The 16,455-nt window shown below is 51.7% G+C and overlaps 4 protein-coding genes across 4 annotated transcripts; all 4 read left to right on the forward strand.

Moving 5' to 3' along the window:
- The first annotated feature begins 105 nt into the window (after window positions 1–105).
- CAOG_07151 (hypothetical protein) lies at window positions 106–3,019 on the forward strand. The gene is made up of 9 exons (XM_004343825.2): window positions 106–233; window positions 302–385; window positions 467–550; window positions 645–728; window positions 790–873; window positions 959–1,042; window positions 1,118–1,201; window positions 1,276–1,350; window positions 1,439–3,019. The coding sequence occupies exons 1-9, from the start codon at window positions 115–117 to the stop codon at window positions 2,856–2,858; spliced, it is 2,118 nt and encodes a 705-aa protein (XP_004343875.2). The 5' UTR covers window positions 106–114; the 3' UTR covers window positions 2,859–3,019.
- Window positions 3,020–4,089: 1,070 nt separating this feature from the next.
- On the forward strand, window positions 4,090–9,243 carry CAOG_09045 (hypothetical protein; the record flags this gene model as incomplete). Its single annotated transcript, XM_011272431.1, has 15 exons — window positions 4,090–4,381; window positions 4,479–4,556; window positions 4,650–4,721; window positions 4,814–4,888; window positions 4,974–5,045; window positions 5,138–5,209; window positions 5,298–5,369; window positions 5,449–5,520; window positions 5,586–5,654; window positions 5,726–5,797; window positions 5,880–6,019; window positions 6,088–7,820; window positions 7,916–7,991; window positions 8,098–8,312; window positions 9,214–9,243. The coding sequence occupies exons 1-15, from the start codon at window positions 4,149–4,151 to the stop codon at window positions 9,241–9,243; spliced, it is 3,081 nt and encodes a 1,026-aa protein (XP_011270733.1). The 5' UTR covers window positions 4,090–4,148.
- Window positions 9,094–13,552, forward strand: CAOG_09046 (hypothetical protein). The gene is made up of 7 exons (XM_011272432.1): window positions 9,094–9,143; window positions 9,799–10,392; window positions 10,485–10,648; window positions 10,740–10,883; window positions 10,965–12,881; window positions 12,976–13,051; window positions 13,164–13,552. Exons 2-7 carry the CDS (start codon window positions 9,900–9,902, stop codon window positions 13,409–13,411), a joined length of 3,042 nt encoding a protein of 1,013 aa, XP_011270734.1. The 5' UTR covers window positions 9,094–9,143; window positions 9,799–9,899; the 3' UTR covers window positions 13,412–13,552.
- A 227-nt stretch (window positions 13,553–13,779) lies between these two features.
- On the forward strand, window positions 13,780–16,122 carry CAOG_07154 (acyl-CoA dehydrogenase). The gene is made up of 5 exons (XM_004343828.2): window positions 13,780–14,140; window positions 14,673–14,812; window positions 14,926–15,224; window positions 15,322–15,637; window positions 15,747–16,122. Exons 1-5 carry the CDS (start codon window positions 13,823–13,825, stop codon window positions 15,976–15,978), a joined length of 1,305 nt encoding a protein of 434 aa, XP_004343878.2. The 5' UTR covers window positions 13,780–13,822; the 3' UTR covers window positions 15,979–16,122.
- Window positions 16,123–16,455: the final 333 nt, after the last annotated feature.

Raw genomic sequence — 16,455 nt, forward strand, 5'->3', positions numbered from 1 at the left:
GCTCCGGGTAGCATCGTTGCAGGTCAAAGCAGCATGTATAAAAGGTGTGGCTCAGAAAATGAATCAATTTGGACAAGCGAAGCAAATCAGTCGTTTTTATTTTGTTGGGAACAAATGCGTTCGTATCTTTCATCCTTCTGGACAACTGAGAGTCAGAGCGAGGTGACTCGCAGCATGAGTGAGAATCAGCGCAAGTGGTATGACAAGGTCAAGCATGCGAGTCGGACGCTCGAGTAAGGAAACAACAAGAGAGCTTGGATTGGAGTACTTTGGCTGCGCAGCTGACGAATCCGCCGAACAGACTGATCCAGCAAAACATTCGCGAAGATGACGTGCAGGCCATTGCTGAAGCACTCAAGGTGAACACGTCATTGAAAGCGCTCGAGTAAGGCATCTCACTTTGATCAATGCATAGAAGCGGGTGGCTTCGGCAGAGGGTAATGAAGAGTGGCTTACTGCTGGACAGTCTGAGGGTGAATCAGATTGGCGATGCGGGAGCTCAGGCCATTGCTGAGGCACTGAAAGTGAACACGACGCTGACTCACCTCTAGTAAGGCATATCAATGTTAATGATGCTTGTGATTGGGCTCAAGGACTTCCGCCAAGAGTAGTTCAGAGCGGCTCACTGAGGCGGGAACGGGCAGTCTGGACGAGTGTCATATTGGGGTTGTTGGAGCGCAGGCCATTGCTGAGGCACTCAAAGTGAACACGGTGCTGACTGAGATCTAGTAAGGCATCTGAGCGAGTGATTTGAGAGGGCATTCAGACGGCTGACTGGCGGACGGGCAGCTTGCGTGACAATCAGATTGGCGATGCGGGAGCACAAGCAATCGCTGAGACACTCAAGGTGAACACCATTTTGACTGCGCTCGCGTAAGTCACCTGACTTGTGCTGGTGCTTGTGAGTGGGTGATCTTGCTGAAGGCGGTGAAGAGTGCTCACTGATGGAGGCGGACAGTCTGGGCAAGAATCATATTAGCGTCGCTGGAGCGCAGGCGATTGCTGAAGCACTCAAAGTGAACAGGCTTGTGAATCACGTCCGGTAGGGCATATGCATGTAAATGGCTGGCTTCAGCAGATGACATTCAGAGTGGCTCACTGGTGGAGGGACGGCCAGTTTGAATGATAATCAGATTGGCGATGCCGGAGCGCTGGCGATTGCTGAGGTTCTCAAAGTGAACAAGAAGCTGAGATACCTTTCGTAAGTGTTGATTGCTTCGAGATGTGTGGAATGTCGGAAGACTCATAACGGATGCAATCCACCGACAACAATAGTTTGAGCAACAACTTCATTACCATCGTTGGAATTAACGCATTGTGGCAAACAGGCAACACCATTTGTAAACTGGAGTAAGCCTTTGCAAGCTGATCGGTTCTTGCATGATAGTGATGCAAATCCGACCAGTCACTCACTCACGTGCTTTGGAAAACTTTATAGCTTCTCTGGCCAACGTGTCCCATCGCCTGCCATGTTGGCAGCTCGTGCCGCAGCGAACGATCAGCCCCAACCTTCCGTCAATCCTGCATCTGAGATTCAGCAATTGCGCTCCGAGCTCGCTTCCAAACAACAGGAGCTCACCACCAAAAATCAAGAGCTCGCTTCCAAAGCTCAGGAGCTCGCTGCCAAAGATGACGAACTCGCTGCACTAGACCAAGAGCTCGCTGCCAATGATCAGCAATTGCGCTCCAAGCTGGCCGCCAAAAACAACGAGCTGCATCAACTTCGCTCAAATCTCGCTCACAAAAAGCAGGAGCTCGCTAACAAAACGCAGGAGCTCGCTACCAAAAGTCGCGACAAAAGGCGAGAGCTGCAAAAGCTTCGCTCCGATCTCGCTGCCAAAGAGCAGAGCCTCGCTATCAAAGATCAGGCGCTTGCTGCCAGAGATCAGGAGCTTGCAACCAAGGATCTTGAGCTCAAGTCAGCTCTTGATCGGATCGACGCACTCGAGAGCGCCCAACACGCCGTTGAACCTTTCTCAAACTTTGACAAACCAATCCCTCAAGTTCCTCTCGCAACGCTTGTCGCCGCCACGAACAATTTCGCCGCTGATTCTCTGCTCGGCAAAGGAGCATTTGGTTGCGTGTACGGCGCCAATTTGCCTGGGCCTTCTGTTGCTGTAGCCATCAAGAAGCTGTCCGCCGAATCCAAGCAAGGCGCTGCCGAATTCAAGGCGGAACTGGCCTCTTTGTCCAAATTCCGTCACGCAAACATCATTGCCATTCTGTCCTATGCAGAGGAAGGCGACGAGCGATGCCTGGTGTACGAGTTCATGCCAAACGGATCGGTTCGTGATCGCTTGGATCGCAAGAGCAACACGCCTCCGCTGACCTGGTCTCAACGCCATGGCATTGCCGCTGATGTCGCCCGCGGCATGCACTACGTCCAGACAGCCTTCCCCGATCATGCATTGTTTCATCTCGACCTCAAGACGGACAACGTTCTCCTGGACGCATACTTCAACGCAAAAGTATCTGATTTTGGTCTCGTTCGCGCTGCCCAACACCTCGATGATAAGAGCTACCTTCGCACGCAGAACGTTCAAGGCACTGTTGCTTACATGTGTCCCGACTTCCTCGATGAAGGTCGCATGACCATCAAGACCGACGTTTATGCATTTGGCATGATTCTGTTGGAATTGCTGACTGCAGTCAAACCTGGCAACCGCCTGAAAACAGACTCGCGAAAGGCTCTGAAAAGCCAGAAATTCCTTGACATGCTGGACTCGGCGGCGCTCAAGCCAACCGAAGCAGAGCGCCAGAGCGTCAGCGAGCTTGTAGTGCTTGCGCTGGAGTGTCTTGAGGATGCTGCTGACGATCGCCCGTCATTTGGACAGCTCATTGCTACATTGGATCCTTGACAGCAAACAGAGGCTTTTGCTGTCACGCTTTTGCAGCTTTAAGTGTAAGCATGTTTAGAATTCAATTTCAGGTTCAGCTGTTTCAGCCTTCGCAAGCGTGTTGACCACGTCCAGCATGACTATCATAGTGACATACAGTCACTGAAAAATCCACGCACAAAGTTCACTCATTCAGTCCAACTTTTTCAGAGGTGCGCACTACTGTAACGAATCATTGATTACGATTTGTATGATAACGGATTGCGGGTTGAAAGCGACTTTTGAACCGAGTCGGAGTGCATCGAAGGCCAACCGACCTGATGATGATGATTGAACTGAATTGCGGCATAGGAGCGAATTGGGGCGCGGGGCGGAGAGAAGACGGAGAGCGCTTGGTGGTGGTGGTTGGGTGGGAGCGGGTGATGAGGGGCATTCAGCCGAGCGAGAACTGAGCGGTTGGACACCCGATGTTGCTGTTGCTGCTGCTGCTGTTGCGCCGTGAGCATTAGTGACGAAAGCGACGTAAGGGATGGACGTAGCGTGAGTGGGTTCAACAACAGTGCGATGATGAGCGGCAAAAGGGGGGGGGACTCATAAGGCTTGAAAAGGGGGGGTGATTTGGATTCCCATCATTCACCCCCCTCCTCGAGTTGTTTACCACACAGCAGTCACGCACGACCGCTGCAAAACAACACATTATCAGCCAAGTGTGAGGTTTGAATCACGCTTGCGGGTGATGACGAGGCGGTGACTGCGGCAAGGTCACGATTTGCGCCCCCCTTTTTAAGAGTGTGAAGTGAATTAGCGGGAAATTTCAACAAACAATGCTGAATTGTAAACAAAAGCAGTGAAACTCACATGCAATGGTAATCCAACCAACAACCAGACCACAAGAAGCAGCAAGAATAGAAATAACAATGAGAGTGACAATTAAAAATAAAAAAGGGGCGGGGAACAGGGAAGAGGAAGAGGGGGAAAAAAGAACTTCGATGAAGCAAGAAAACGGGACGACTTTTCGCTGGAACACGAACTTGAAAGACACCTCGTTTGTAACAAGGAGAGAGACAAACAGCTGAATGTTGCCATTTATTGGGGCGGGAGGCGGGAAAGAGCAACTCGAGGGGTTGAATTGGTCTTGCTTTGATCTCACCGGCTTATCCATTCACTCATTCACCCACACGATAAATCTCACATCATTGAAACTTGACGAGACTGCTTCCCCTGACTACCGATCGTTTGGTTTGTACGTTGTAGAACAGCTCAAGTGCGACAGTTTGCAATCCCGCTTGCTGAAATCCGGATTAAAACGCCATGCCTTCGCCGTCGCTCCGACCTCAACAATGGCGACAACGAACAGTCAGCACGAATGCTTTATTCGCGTCGCTGGTACTCGTCGTTGCCGCAGGCTGGATGCACAGTTTGCCATCTGCATTCGCCTACGAGAACGCTTGTAACGTTTGCAACTGCTATGCATTTACCGTGGAGCGCTGCGACCCCATGCTGGATTACATCCCACTCAACATTCCAGCGGCAGCAACCGAGCTGTACGGAGCGAAAACTGAGGCAGATTGGCTCGCATCTAGTTGAGCACCAACAAAAAAAAAAGTGTGACTGATTGGACCATGATTGGATTTCAAACAGAGACTTCTCCGACACCATGATTACATCGATTGACTCTTCGTCATTTGGCGCGTCTATTCTGGGCTCTGTGCGCAAACTGTAAGAAGGCCCGGCATGCTTTCCTGCGTGTTTATTCAATGTACGATTTCTGACGTGAAGATTGCCGTTTAAATTGCTTTCCACGACGTGTAGCCGAATCGCAAACGCGCAGCTCGCCAACTTGCCAGTCAACACATTTTCACATCTCCCAAACCTGGAATTGTTGTACGCAGTATAGTGCTCTCGCCACAACAACAAGAACTGGATTTGGTTTGTTTGACTCAAAGTCGTCAAAACGTGTGGTTTGGTTTGCACAGAGATCTTTCAGACAACCAGTGGCTCACAATCTTTCCTTCCGGTGCATTGCAAAGCAACACCAACCTCAAGGAACTGTACGTGTGCAACGTCCTTCTTGGCTATTCTGATTGTTGTGGTTCGGTTCCACCATCCGCTCAACTTTTTTGACCTGCTTGACAGACGATTGGCACAGACGGGCATCTCATCTCTGCAGTCCAACTCGCTCAGTGTCTTTCCGCTGCTGAAAGTTGTGTAAGCAAGCTGAGCTTTTGTTCCCATACTTTGCGTGTGACAAACTGATCTTGCGCACAATTCCATCGGAAACCAAACCACGACAAACGCAGTCAACTATCGTACCTGCAGATTACGACTTTGCCCACCGGTCTGCTGTCCGGGTTGAGCCAGTTAGAGGAATTGTGCGTGTCCATGCGATCGGCAGTGTGTGTCTGTCTACATTTGACTCGAAACCTGAATTCATGTTACAATCGTTGCCATGTTGCACAGGTACCTGGACAGTATTGACATTTCCGTAATTCCACCTGGCTTTTTCGATTCCAACACGCAGTTAACGGTTCTGTAAGCGCAGTCGTTTGCTGCAAAGTGTCGACCTTCCTCGTGCAGCTGCTCACACACACGTGCAAAATCCTCCTCGCAGTGACATTTCCTACTCGAAATTAACGACCGTGCCGACAACACAGCTGAACGTTCTGGCGAATCTTGAGCTCTTGTAAAAAATCAACGTTTGACTTGCACCTTGATGCGCATTTGCTGATTCTCGACGGCCCGACACAGAGACCTCTCAAGTTCTAGAATCGCCACCATGCCTTCAACCAGTCTCACCTTGCCCGCGTTAAAAACATTGTAAAACTGGCTTGCAGTCCAACCGTATTTTCCCGCTGTATCAACCCTCTCACTCTGGAATCGTCATGTAGATACTTGCAGAACAACGACTTGACTGCCATTCCACCAGGCGTCTTTTCACAGCTGGCTTCACTCGAAATTCTGTGAGTAGTCTAGATGCGTGTTACTGTGGTGCATCTGGCGCACGTCGCTCTCATGGCTCTGCGCATGGGCGTTTTGTATCAGCTTTCTCCATGAGAACAGCCTCACCACTCTGCCAGCAGGTTCCTTCCTGGGCTTGCAACATCTGGAAACCTATGAGTTTGCCCCAAATTCTTTTACGGTTGCGCCTCCCAGCACTTACGGCTCTCCGACTGATCCACAAAGTATGCCCAGCAGTTCGGAAGTCTAGGCAGTTGCCGTGCGAGTTTTGCTCACTGTGCCCTTCTCGCAGAATGCCATTACCAATGCGCCACCTGTTACGACTCTGGATCCAACCAATGCTGTTCAACAAACTGCGTCTCCTGCACGGTCACAGGATGTTTACTTTGCGCATCGGGAACAACTTGGAGTGATGGTAGTTGTTGGTTGCAGGATGCCGCCTCTTCCGTGTCCTCAGCTTCCCGCGTGTCCGTGGCTTCTGTTGCGAGCGCATCTGCCTCCAAAGCAAGCGTTTCAGTCCAATCGGCATTGTCCGCAGCGTCGATGGAATCCTCCGCGTCCAAGGCGTCAATTGTTTCGGCAACGTCAGCCGCTACGGTTTCTGCGCGATCGGCAACGTCAGCCGCTACGGTTTCTGCAAATTCGGCAGCATCCGTTATTGAAGCATCTGCGGCATCCGTCGTTTCTGCTGCATCTGGTTTCTCTGCGTCTGTTGTCTCTGCGGCATCCGTTGCTTCAGTATCGTCCGCATCTGCCGCCTCTGCCGCCTCTGTCACATCTGCACAGTCGGTCACATCGGTCCAATCCAGCGCGTCAGTGGCATCCGTTGCTTTAGTGTCGTCTGCTTCTGCGGCGTCTGTGGCTTCTGCAGCATCGGCAAATTCTCTGATCTCTGTCGACTTTGTGGTCTCTGTCGACTCTGTGGTCTCTGTCGCATCCGTTCGATCGATTGGCGGTGGATCCACCACCGCCACTCCTGCGCCATCTGCAGTCCAATCTCCAACTCACGTGCTCTCATCTGCGCGTGACGGATCTTCAGCCGCCAGTGTGGCTTCGTCCTCGTCTGCTTCTTTGGCTCTCCCCCCTCAAAGCGACCAAGCTTCGTCATCATCCTCTGCCATTGTCGGTGCTGCTGTTGGTATTGTGCTGCTCGTTCTGATCGCAGTCGTCGCGTTTGTGTTGTATCGTCGTCACAAGCGCCGCCTGCAGCCTTTCGGCTCGCGCATTTCCTTGCAAAAGTCTGACTCGACGCTGGTGCCGATGCAAGCGGTCGGTTTCCCCTCAAGCCAATCCCAATCCCAGAGCGAGGTGTACGCTTCGCCAAATCAGGTCGAATCCGCGTACGCGACTGTGGGCCAACGCGTGTACAGCAATGATCCTCCGAAGCCAAGCCCCGAGTATGCATACGCCACTAGCCCGGGACGCATCTACAGTGATATTGTCACGGAAACAACATCACTCAGACAAGGTCTTGTGCTTGGCGCCAAACTAGGCTCGGGCGCATTTGGGGTTGTTCTCCGTGGCCAGTTACCATCCAATCTCGTGCCTAAAGATGCCAAGTACCTGCTGGCGGACGAAAGACAGCCGCACCTGGACGTCGCAGTCAAAACCATTCCATCTGACGCAGATCCTAAATCTCGGCGCGAGTTTATCGAAGAGGCCCGCATGATGGCGCGGTTCGACAATCCCAATGTCGTGCGCGCCATCTGCTCCTTGCTCGAAGCAGAGCCTCTCCTGTGCGTGCTGGAACTGATGCCGTTCGGCGATTTGCGAGGTGTGTTGCAAAAGTCGATCAAAGTCCAAGTGTCGTGGACGCGTGCAGAGTCGGCACACGCCCTGGCTCAAGTCGCTCGCGGACTCGACTACCTCGAGCAAATTCGCTTTGTTCACCGTGACATTGCGGCGCGGAACTGCTTGGTCGGCGCGAATCTCGCCGTCAAAATTTCCGATTTTGGGCTGTCGCGCGCCATAGCCGAGGAGAGTGACTACTACCGCATGGAGACCAAAGGTCGTCTTCCAGTGAAGGTAATTGTGTTATCGGGGGTTTGCAGAGCTTGCAGGGAGGGTTACTGTCGAAGAGTATGAGAACAACCCAACATTGAGGGTTTGCTTGTCTACAGTGGATGGCTCCTGAGTGTCTATTGTATCGCAAGTTTACGCATCAAAGTGATGTCTGGGCATTTGGTGTTCTTGCTTGTAAGTGAAAATGGGGGGGGGATTCGGACATTGGCGTTTTTTCGCTGTTTTGCTTGACTTGTTGCCTGGGATTTTTTTAATTTTTTTTGGTTTTGTTCCTCTGCAGGGGAGGTTTACTCTTACGGCGCATCGCCTTATGGAAACCAAAAGGGTCCGGAGATTCTCGCGCAGGTGGAAGGTGGCTTCCGACTGCAAAAACCTGCAGGATGCGCCGACGTTGACTTTGAGCAAGTTTTCAACTGCTGGAATCGTGAGCCATTGTCCCGCCCGTCCTTTGCCGCATTGAGTGCGTACTTTGCGCAAGTAGCTTTGAACACGCCCGTGCGTGATATTGGTTTACTTGTTTCGTCATGAAGAGCTGGGAACAAACAACCATGTTGCAAAGAGTGGCTTTGCCTCGCTTAAGATTCGAATTGATTGGTGTTGTGTTTTCGTGAGATTGCCCTTGCTGTGTCCGCTTGTACTTTCAATGAATGCATGCAGACTCTATGGCTTGCTGTGTATCGCTCCATGGCTGCCTCGGCGGGGGCAACCTTAGAAACTGTCGTCTTTGCTATTTCGCACAGCGCTCGATGTACTAGTAGATCGACTCCCTCCTGCATTTTTATCGCGTTCTCTTTATTTTGGTCTGCTCTTCTTCCTTCTCCCACACTTTCGCCCGCACACACATTTACACTTCCACACTCTAACACACTTACACACCCCACACATATGGCGCTGCGTGTGTTGCTGTGGACTGAGTGGGCAAAGAACATTGATCTTGTCAACTTGTGATTTCCACGGCTCGCTCTTATGATTTGTTTGCCTCCACTTTTGATCTGAATTTCGAATCCATGTCGGAATTGAAAGCTTGGCCATCCATCGGCCTGCTTCAAGGGGAAGCCCTGAATCTGTACTGTTCCATCTTGAGCGCCGGGTGGTGGCTGCAGTTGTGCCATTGACATTCCAATCACTTACGGATCGATTCCAGTATGGTTTTAGCCGAAACTTGCAATGTATTTCGAGTTGTGCGGGTGCTGGGGTGCATTATCCTCGCGGTCTTTCCACGCGCCCTTCCCGTAATAGTCCAACACTTGATCGGTCATTTTTTTTTTTTTTTTTGAAAGTCTCATCGTTTATTTCCCTCCCCGTCCGCGCTTTGCTCGCCATTTGGTAACAAACCCAAGTCGAGCTGCATCATCAAACCCACTGCTCTCTTTCAACTGTCTCGGCTCTTCTGCAGTCGCATCGCGAGGTCGGCAATGACAGCTAAACGATAAGGGAGTGTGGGCTAAGGCTAAAGCGCTCAGGTCGGGAAACTACTCTCGGTCTCGGCCTCGTTCTCTCTCTGTCTCCCTCCCTCTGCTCCTCTGATGAGCTTGGTCGCAGTAAGCAGAAGAAAGGGATGGCGAACAGTGGGGCCCTGCCACTGGCCGGGAAAGCAATGGAATCGAAGCCATCAAACATTGTTGTTTCGCAACAAAAAGCACACACCCAATTCAAACGGCTTAGAGCAGCGCCGTTTTGCCGCTTAGACAAGCAACTAGTGAGAATGAGCTGGTGGGAGACGTGGGGAGGGGACTCTGCACATGCGTCAGCCTTGTATGGGCTGCTTGTTTATATCGCTTCAATCACATATTCTCGGACCTCTTCGCGACGATCACCTCTCAACACAACCCCCTATATAGATTCACTCACACACGGCACAGACTCAACCACTCGCATCCTGACTCCCAGACTGCCTCGTCACTAGATTTATGCATGTGCACGAAACGAGCAAACGGGCATGACCCAATTGGAAACCCAACTCAGTTTGATCATTGATCAGTAGCCCAACAGGTCCTTTTCAAAGTGCGCATACTGCTCGTCAAGAACAGGCTTTTTTTTTTGTGCCCGCCTGTTGGTCCGGACTTTTCTCGTGACTGTTCAATGCGCGTCGGGAGGGTTTCGCTGCTCGCCCTTGCCGCTCTTGCGGCTTTTCTACCGTTTGTTTTGGGACAAGACTGCACAACCACCGTCTCCACAGCGGCCGACTTGGACCAGGCACTGCGCGGTTTTACGACCGATGTCGTCGTGTGCATCCAGCCAGGAACATACGCACTCAACAACCCTATGATCTATGTCAGCAGGACTGTTCGCGGTTTGGGAGCAGGCCCTGGGGATGTAATCATCACTCCATATTATGCTGGCAACGGCAACGTACTTAACGTGAATTCCATGCAGCCTGTCACTTTGAGCAATTTCCGACTGTCCGGCGGTGAAACTGGCCTGGTTGTGACGAATGCCGCTAATGTAATCATCTCAAACCTCATTGTGGACTCGAACACGCAAACTTCATCCGGACAAGCCGCTGGCATCCACCTTGGCAGCAGCGTCACAATCAGTATTACGGACTCTATCATTTCCAGCAATGCCGCTTATGGTAAGTTCCATACATTGAGTGAGAGCTCATTGTGATGTGCTGGATGAGAACACACTGAACGATGAATTATTCAATTTTTGGAACGTTGATAGCATATGGCGGTGGCATGATTGTGGCTGGTGCAAGCAACGTTCAACTCACGAACGTGACTTTCGTCGGCAACTCGGGAGATCTAAGTTCGAGTTTCTCAGAAGGGTATGGTGGCGCGATCGCTATTTCCGGAAGCGACAGCACGGTAACCATAACTGGATGCACGGTAAGCACTGCCAAGAGACACTATGTCGACGCAATGGTTGCTTTCGTTTCGCTTGTTGTGCCTCATGTGAAACTCGTATCATTGTCTCTAGTTTATTAATAACACGGCCGAAAATGGAGGTGCCATTGGCATCACGGAGCATATGACCGGCGTCCAGGTGGCTATCTCCAAGTCCACGTTCTCAGGCAATATTGCCGAAGACAGTGGTCACGCCTTTTTTTCTGACAGCCAGACTGTACGTATTGCTTTACAAGACCATGCTTTTCCTGGAAGAAGATGAATCTTACCGCCCCCCCCCCGAAACTGTGAAACATAGACTACACTTGTGATTTATCAGAGCACGTTTACTGGCAATGTCGACACCGAGAATGTTGCCAACACTACGAGCATTTGGCTTTCTACAACTGGCTTTGCGAGAGTGTTGATCTATAACATGATATCTTCCGGCCAGAATTTCACAACACCGCGCAACTGGGACATTGATATCGAGTCCGCGTCCGGATTGGCTCTGTGGACTACGAGCGACGCCGCGCGCCTCACCACGCCCTCCACTTTCAAGTCTGCCGACTCGGCTCCGGGCATTTTCTGTCCGTATGCCACCGCTCAAGGAGCGACAACTTGGATGATTAGTGTCATTGACGAGTGCACGTTTGCTTCGCGACTGTCCGTTGCCACAATTTCGGCGTCGCGTGCTTCCGCCTCCGCCATGTCCAAGGTGTCATTTACATCCGCTGTGTCGGCATCCTCCGCCTCAGCACGATCTGCAGTGTCGGCCGCGTCGGTGCAATCCTCCCTCTCCATTGTTTCTGCGAAATCGGCAACGTCAGCCGCAACGGTTTCTGCAAAATCGGCACTGTCTGCAGCATCGATGGAATCCTCCGCTTCCAGGGCGTCGGTGATTGCGGCAACATCAGCCGCTTCGGTTTCTGTGCAATCGGCAGCATCCGTCATTGAAGCAGCTGCCGCCTCTGCCGCCTCTGTCACATCTGCACAGTCGGTCACATCGGTCCAATCCAGCGCGTCAGTGGCATCCGTTGCTTTAGTGTCGTCTGCTTCTGCGGCGTCTGTGGCTTCTGCAGCATCGGCAAATTCTCTGATCTCTGTCGACTTTGTGGTCTCTGTCGACTCTGTGGTCTCTGTCGCATCCGTTCGATCGATTGGCGGTGGATCCACCACCGCCACTCCTGCGCCATCTGCAGTTCAATCTTCGACTCACATTCTCTCATCTGCACGTGACGGATCTTCAGCCGCCAGTGTGGCTTCGTCCTCGTCTGCTTCTTTGGCTCTCCCCCCTCAAAGCGACCAAGCTTCGTCATCATCCTCTGCCATTGTCGGTGCTGTTGTTGGTATTGTGCTGCTCGTTCTGATCGCAGTCGTCGCGTTTGTGTTGTATCGTCGTCACAAGCGCCGCCTGCAGCCTTTCGGCTCGCGCGTTTCCTTGCAAAAGTCTGACTCGACACTGGTGCCGATGCAAGCGGTCGGTTTCTCCTCAAGCCAATCCCAATCCCAGAGCGAGGTGTACGCTTCGCCAAATCAGGTCGAATCCGCGTACGCGACTGTGGGCCAACGCGTGTACAGCAATGATCCTCCGAAGCCAAGCCCCGAGTATGCATACGCCACTAGCCCGGGACGCATCTACAGTGATATTGTCACGGAAACAACATCACTCAGACAAGGTCTTGTGCTTGGCGCCAAACTGGGCTCGGGCGCATTTGGGGTTGTTCTCCGTGGCCAGTTACCATCCAATCTCGTGCCTAAAGATGCCAAGTACCTGCTGGCGGACGAAAGACAGCCGCACCTGGACGTCGCAGTCAAAACCATTCCATCTGACGCAGATCCTAAATCTCGGCGCGAGTTTATCGAAGAGGCCCGCATGATGGCGCGATTCGACAATCCCAATGTCGTGCGCGCCATCTGCTCCTTGCTCGAAGCAGAGCCTCTCCTGTGCGTGCTGGAACTGATGCCGTTCGGCGATTTGCGAGGTGTGTTGCAAAAGTCGATCAAAGTCCAAGTGTCGTGGACGCGTGCAGAGTCGGCACACGCCCTGGCTCAAGTCGCTCGCGGGCTCGACTACCTCGAGCAAATTCGCTTTGTTCACCGTGACATTGCGGCGCGGAACTGCTTGGTCGGCGCGAATCTCGCCGTCAAAATTTCCGATTTTGGGCTGTCGCGCGCCATAGCCGAGGAGAGTGACTACTACCGCATGGAGACCAAAGGTCGTCTTCCAGTGAAGGTAAGTGTGTCATCGGGGGTTTGCAGAGCTTGCAGGGAGGCTACTGTAGAAGAGCGTGAGAAGAAACCAACATTGCGGGTTTGCTTGTCTACAGTGGATGGCTCCTGAGTGTCTATTGTATCGCAAGTTTACGCATCAAAGTGATGTCTGGGCATTTGGTGTTCTTGCTTGTAAGTGAAAATGGGGGGGGGATTCGGACATTGGCGTTTTTTCGCTGTTTTGCTTGACTTGTTGCTGATGCTTGGGATTTTTTTAATTTTTTTTGGTTTTGTTCCTCTGCAGGGGAGGTTTACTCTTACGGCGCATCGCCTTATGGAAACCAAAAGGGTCCGGAGATTCTCGCGCAGGTGGAAGGTGGCTTCCGACTGCAAAAACCTTCGGGATGCGCCGACGTTGACTTTGAGCAAGTTTTCAAGTGCTGGAATCGTGAGCCATTGTCCCGCCCGTCCTTTGCCGCATTGAGTGCGTACTTTGCGCAAGTAGCTTTGAACACGCCCGTGCGTGATATTGGTTTACTTGTTTCGTCATGAAGAGCTGGGAACAAGCAACCATGTTGCAAAGAGTGGCTTTGCCTCGCTTAAGATTCAAATTGATTGGTGTTGTGTTTTCGTGAGATTGCCCTTGCTGTGTCCGCTTGTACTTTCAATGAATGCAGACTCTATAGCTTGCTGTGTATCGCTCCATGGCTGCCTTGGCAGAGGGGGAAGGCAAATCTCAGAAACTGTCGCTTGTCAAAATGGCAAACTTCCTTCGCACTTTTCCTCCCCTTGTCCCCGCCCCCCCCCCGTAATTCCCCACCACGACTCATCAATCACATTGACAAACAATCCCCCCCCCCGCCCCCCCCCCTCTCCCTTGCTCGGATTCAGCTTTTCCAAAGTTAGTTGTTTCAGATTCAGTCTTCTATCTCGAAACCGTTTATAATCAAAAATCCCCTAATAATGCTGTCTCGCGTTGCACTGACTTGCGCTCGTCGCCTGACGCAATCGACCGCGGCGTCAATCCAACAGCAACACCAGCAGCCGCGCGCACTGCTGTCGATGGGCGCTTCTGCTGCTCGTGCTGCCGCGGGTGCTGGATCGTCCAAGCAGCAGGCGTACGTTTCGCCGTTCGACGAGCGCCCGCAGTTGACCGACGAGCACCGCATCTTCCGCGACGCCGCCCGCCGCTTCTTCGAGACGGAGGTTGCCCCGCACCACGCAAAGTGGGAGCAGGACGGAATGGTCTCCCGCGAGGTCTGGGAGAAGGCCGGCGCTGCGGTAAAGCAATGGAAGAAAGAAGCCGAAAATCACGTTGTTTTTTGAAATTGAAATTGGGGAAAAAAACAAAAAAAAAAAAAAGCGGATTTATTTTTATTTATTTTTATTTTTATTTATAATTTTGTTTATTTTTATTTATTTTTATTGTTCTTTTTGAGATTTTTGTTTTTTTTTTTCCCTTTCATTTTTGAAGGTTGGCTGTTTTGAGTTGAAGCTCGCTTTTTTTTTTTGTTGTGTGTTGATTGGATTGAAACGAAAAAGCTGGAATTGTGGTCGAAAGCAAAAAGCCAGGGATTTTGAAAAGGCAATTGAGGAGGTCACCCACTCACTCAATGCTTGTTGCAAAAACACGCGATCTGCATCGTAATGTCGTTGGAATGAGCGCCAAACTACTGATCCGGGTTACTGATGGAGCGTTGCGGGAGGGAGATAGAGAGAGAGAGAGGAGACAGATCAAGAAGAAAACGCGTTGACCAACAATCTCAGACACTCAGACTCACAATCACCCATGACTCAATGTGCAATTTAACAGGGCCTGCTTGGTACGACCATCCCCGTCGAGTACGGCGGTGGCGGTGGTGATGCTTTCCACGCTGCGATTGCTGTCGAGGAGCAGCTTCGTCTTCAGCTCTCTGGCCCGGGCTTCTCGCTCCACTCGGATATTATCATTCCGTATGTACAATATTTTCAGAATGTGACTGGCAACTCCTTTTTTTTGGGAGCTACTGGGAAATGGACCAGGCATAACAATCGCTAAACCTCTCACGAAACCATCCACAATACAGGTACATTCTGCACTACGGCTCGGAAGAGCAAAAGCAAAAGTGGATCCCGCTCATGTGCCAAGGCAAGGCCATCAGCGCCATCGGCATGTCCGAGCCATCTGCTGGCAGCGATCTTCAGGGCATCAAGACCACCGCCGTGCGCGATGGCGACGATTATGTCATTAACGGCTCCAAGATTTTCATCTCCAACGGCCAGATGGCTGACATTATCGTGCTCGTCGCCAAGACCGATCCGAGCAAGGGTGCCCACGGCACTTCCCTGATTCTTGTCGAGACCGACCGTCCCGGCTTCCAGCGTGGTATGGATTTTCATGGCTGATGATTGCTCGTTTCTCCACCTGCTTATGCCAACTTTGATGCTGACCTGCTTGATTTTTTTTGAAACCATCCCTACAGGCCGCAACCTGAAGAAGCTCGGCCTCAAGGCTCAAGACACCTCCGAGCTCTTCTTTGACAATGTCCGCGTCCCCGCGTCCAACTTGCTTGGCAAGGAAAACCACGGCTTCAAGTACCTTATGCAAGAGCTCGGCACTGAGCGTCTTGTCATTGGCGTGCTCTCCCAGGCTTCGGCCGAGGGTGTCTTTGCCGACACTGTCAAGTACGTCAACGAACGCCAAGCCTTCGGCAAGTCGATTGCCTCGTTCCAGAACACCAAGTTCAAGCTGGCAGAGATGAAGACGCAGCTGTCTGTTGGCCGAGTTTTCATTGATCGGTGAGTTTCTGGAGTTTGGGGGCTGGGTTTGTGCTGGTCTTCTTTGGGCCATGCCCCGAGACCAATTTCGCCATCCTCACTGTTCGACTCTCTTCACGCGTTCATACAGCTGCCTCGAGCTCCAGAACCAGGGCAAGCTCGACCCCGTCGCCGCGGCCATTGCCAAGCTGCACGCTGGTGACATGCTTGCAAAGATCACCGACGAATGCCTGCAGCTGCATGGTGGCTATGGTTTCATGTGGGAGTACACTGCTGCTCGCGCCTACGCCGACGCTCGTGTTCAGCGCATCTATGGTGGCACGAGCGAGATCATGAAGGACATTATTTCGCGCACCCTTTAAAAAAAAAATGGCAAGTGCGTGTTTTGATGCTCAATCTGCGCCAATTACATCTTGGCCACTGTTTCTCTCGTTGTAAATGTGCTTTTTTTAATCAATGAAGCTAGTTGCATTGGATCTGGAATATCTGCAACGCTTTTCGGTCAAAACACTACAGTATTCAACGTAGCATAGACTAAGACTGGATGTCAGAGAGCCTCTCCCCCTCAGCTGTGCCAGAGCGACCGTCACTGGCACCAACAAACCCCACCTGTACTCAACTTTGCTCTGTCCTCGCTCTCGCAGAGTACTGGGCTCTTGCTGTTAAGCTGAATTTGTTTGTATTTGTATTTTGACTGGTTTTGTGTTTTGGCTGTGTGGTTTGTTCGCATTTTCGGAGCATCATGACTAGCTGTTTGTTCAGCGCCCGCGTACAGCGCAAGCTTCAGTGGCGATTCCGTTGATGTTACGACCAAGATTGAACACACCCAGTACATGCAT

This window comes from Capsaspora owczarzaki (assembly GCF_000151315.2).
Source record: "Capsaspora owczarzaki ATCC 30864 unplaced genomic scaffold supercont2.13, whole genome shotgun sequence".
Lineage (NCBI taxonomy): Eukaryota > Filasterea > Ministeriida > Capsasporidae > Capsaspora > Capsaspora owczarzaki.

Coding starts and splice junctions, on each gene's coding strand:
- CAOG_07154 (XM_004343828.2), top strand. CDS start 13,823: ATGCTGTCTCGCGTTGCACTGACTTGCGCTCGTCGCCTGACGCAATCG. Junction 14,141..14,672: donor GGGAGAAGGCCGGCGCTGCG/GTAAAGCAATGG, acceptor GCAATTTAACAG/GGCCTGCTTGGTACGACCAT. Junction 15,225..15,321: donor CCGTCCCGGCTTCCAGCGTG/GTATGGATTTTC, acceptor CCATCCCTACAG/GCCGCAACCTGAAGAAGCTC.
- CAOG_07151 (XM_004343825.2), top strand. CDS start 115: ATGCGTTCGTATCTTTCATCCTTCTGGACAACTGAGAGTCAGAGCGAG. Junction 234..301: donor CATGCGAGTCGGACGCTCGA/GTAAGGAAACAA, acceptor TCCGCCGAACAG/ACTGATCCAGCAAAACATTC. Junction 729..789: donor ACGGTGCTGACTGAGATCTA/GTAAGGCATCTG, acceptor GCGGACGGGCAG/CTTGCGTGACAATCAGATTG.
- CAOG_09046 (XM_011272432.1), top strand. CDS start 9,900: ATGCGCGTCGGGAGGGTTTCGCTGCTCGCCCTTGCCGCTCTTGCGGCT. Junction 10,649..10,739: donor TAACCATAACTGGATGCACG/GTAAGCACTGCC, acceptor CATTGTCTCTAG/TTTATTAATAACACGGCCGA. Junction 12,882..12,975: donor AAGGTCGTCTTCCAGTGAAG/GTAAGTGTGTCA, acceptor GCTTGTCTACAG/TGGATGGCTCCTGAGTGTCT.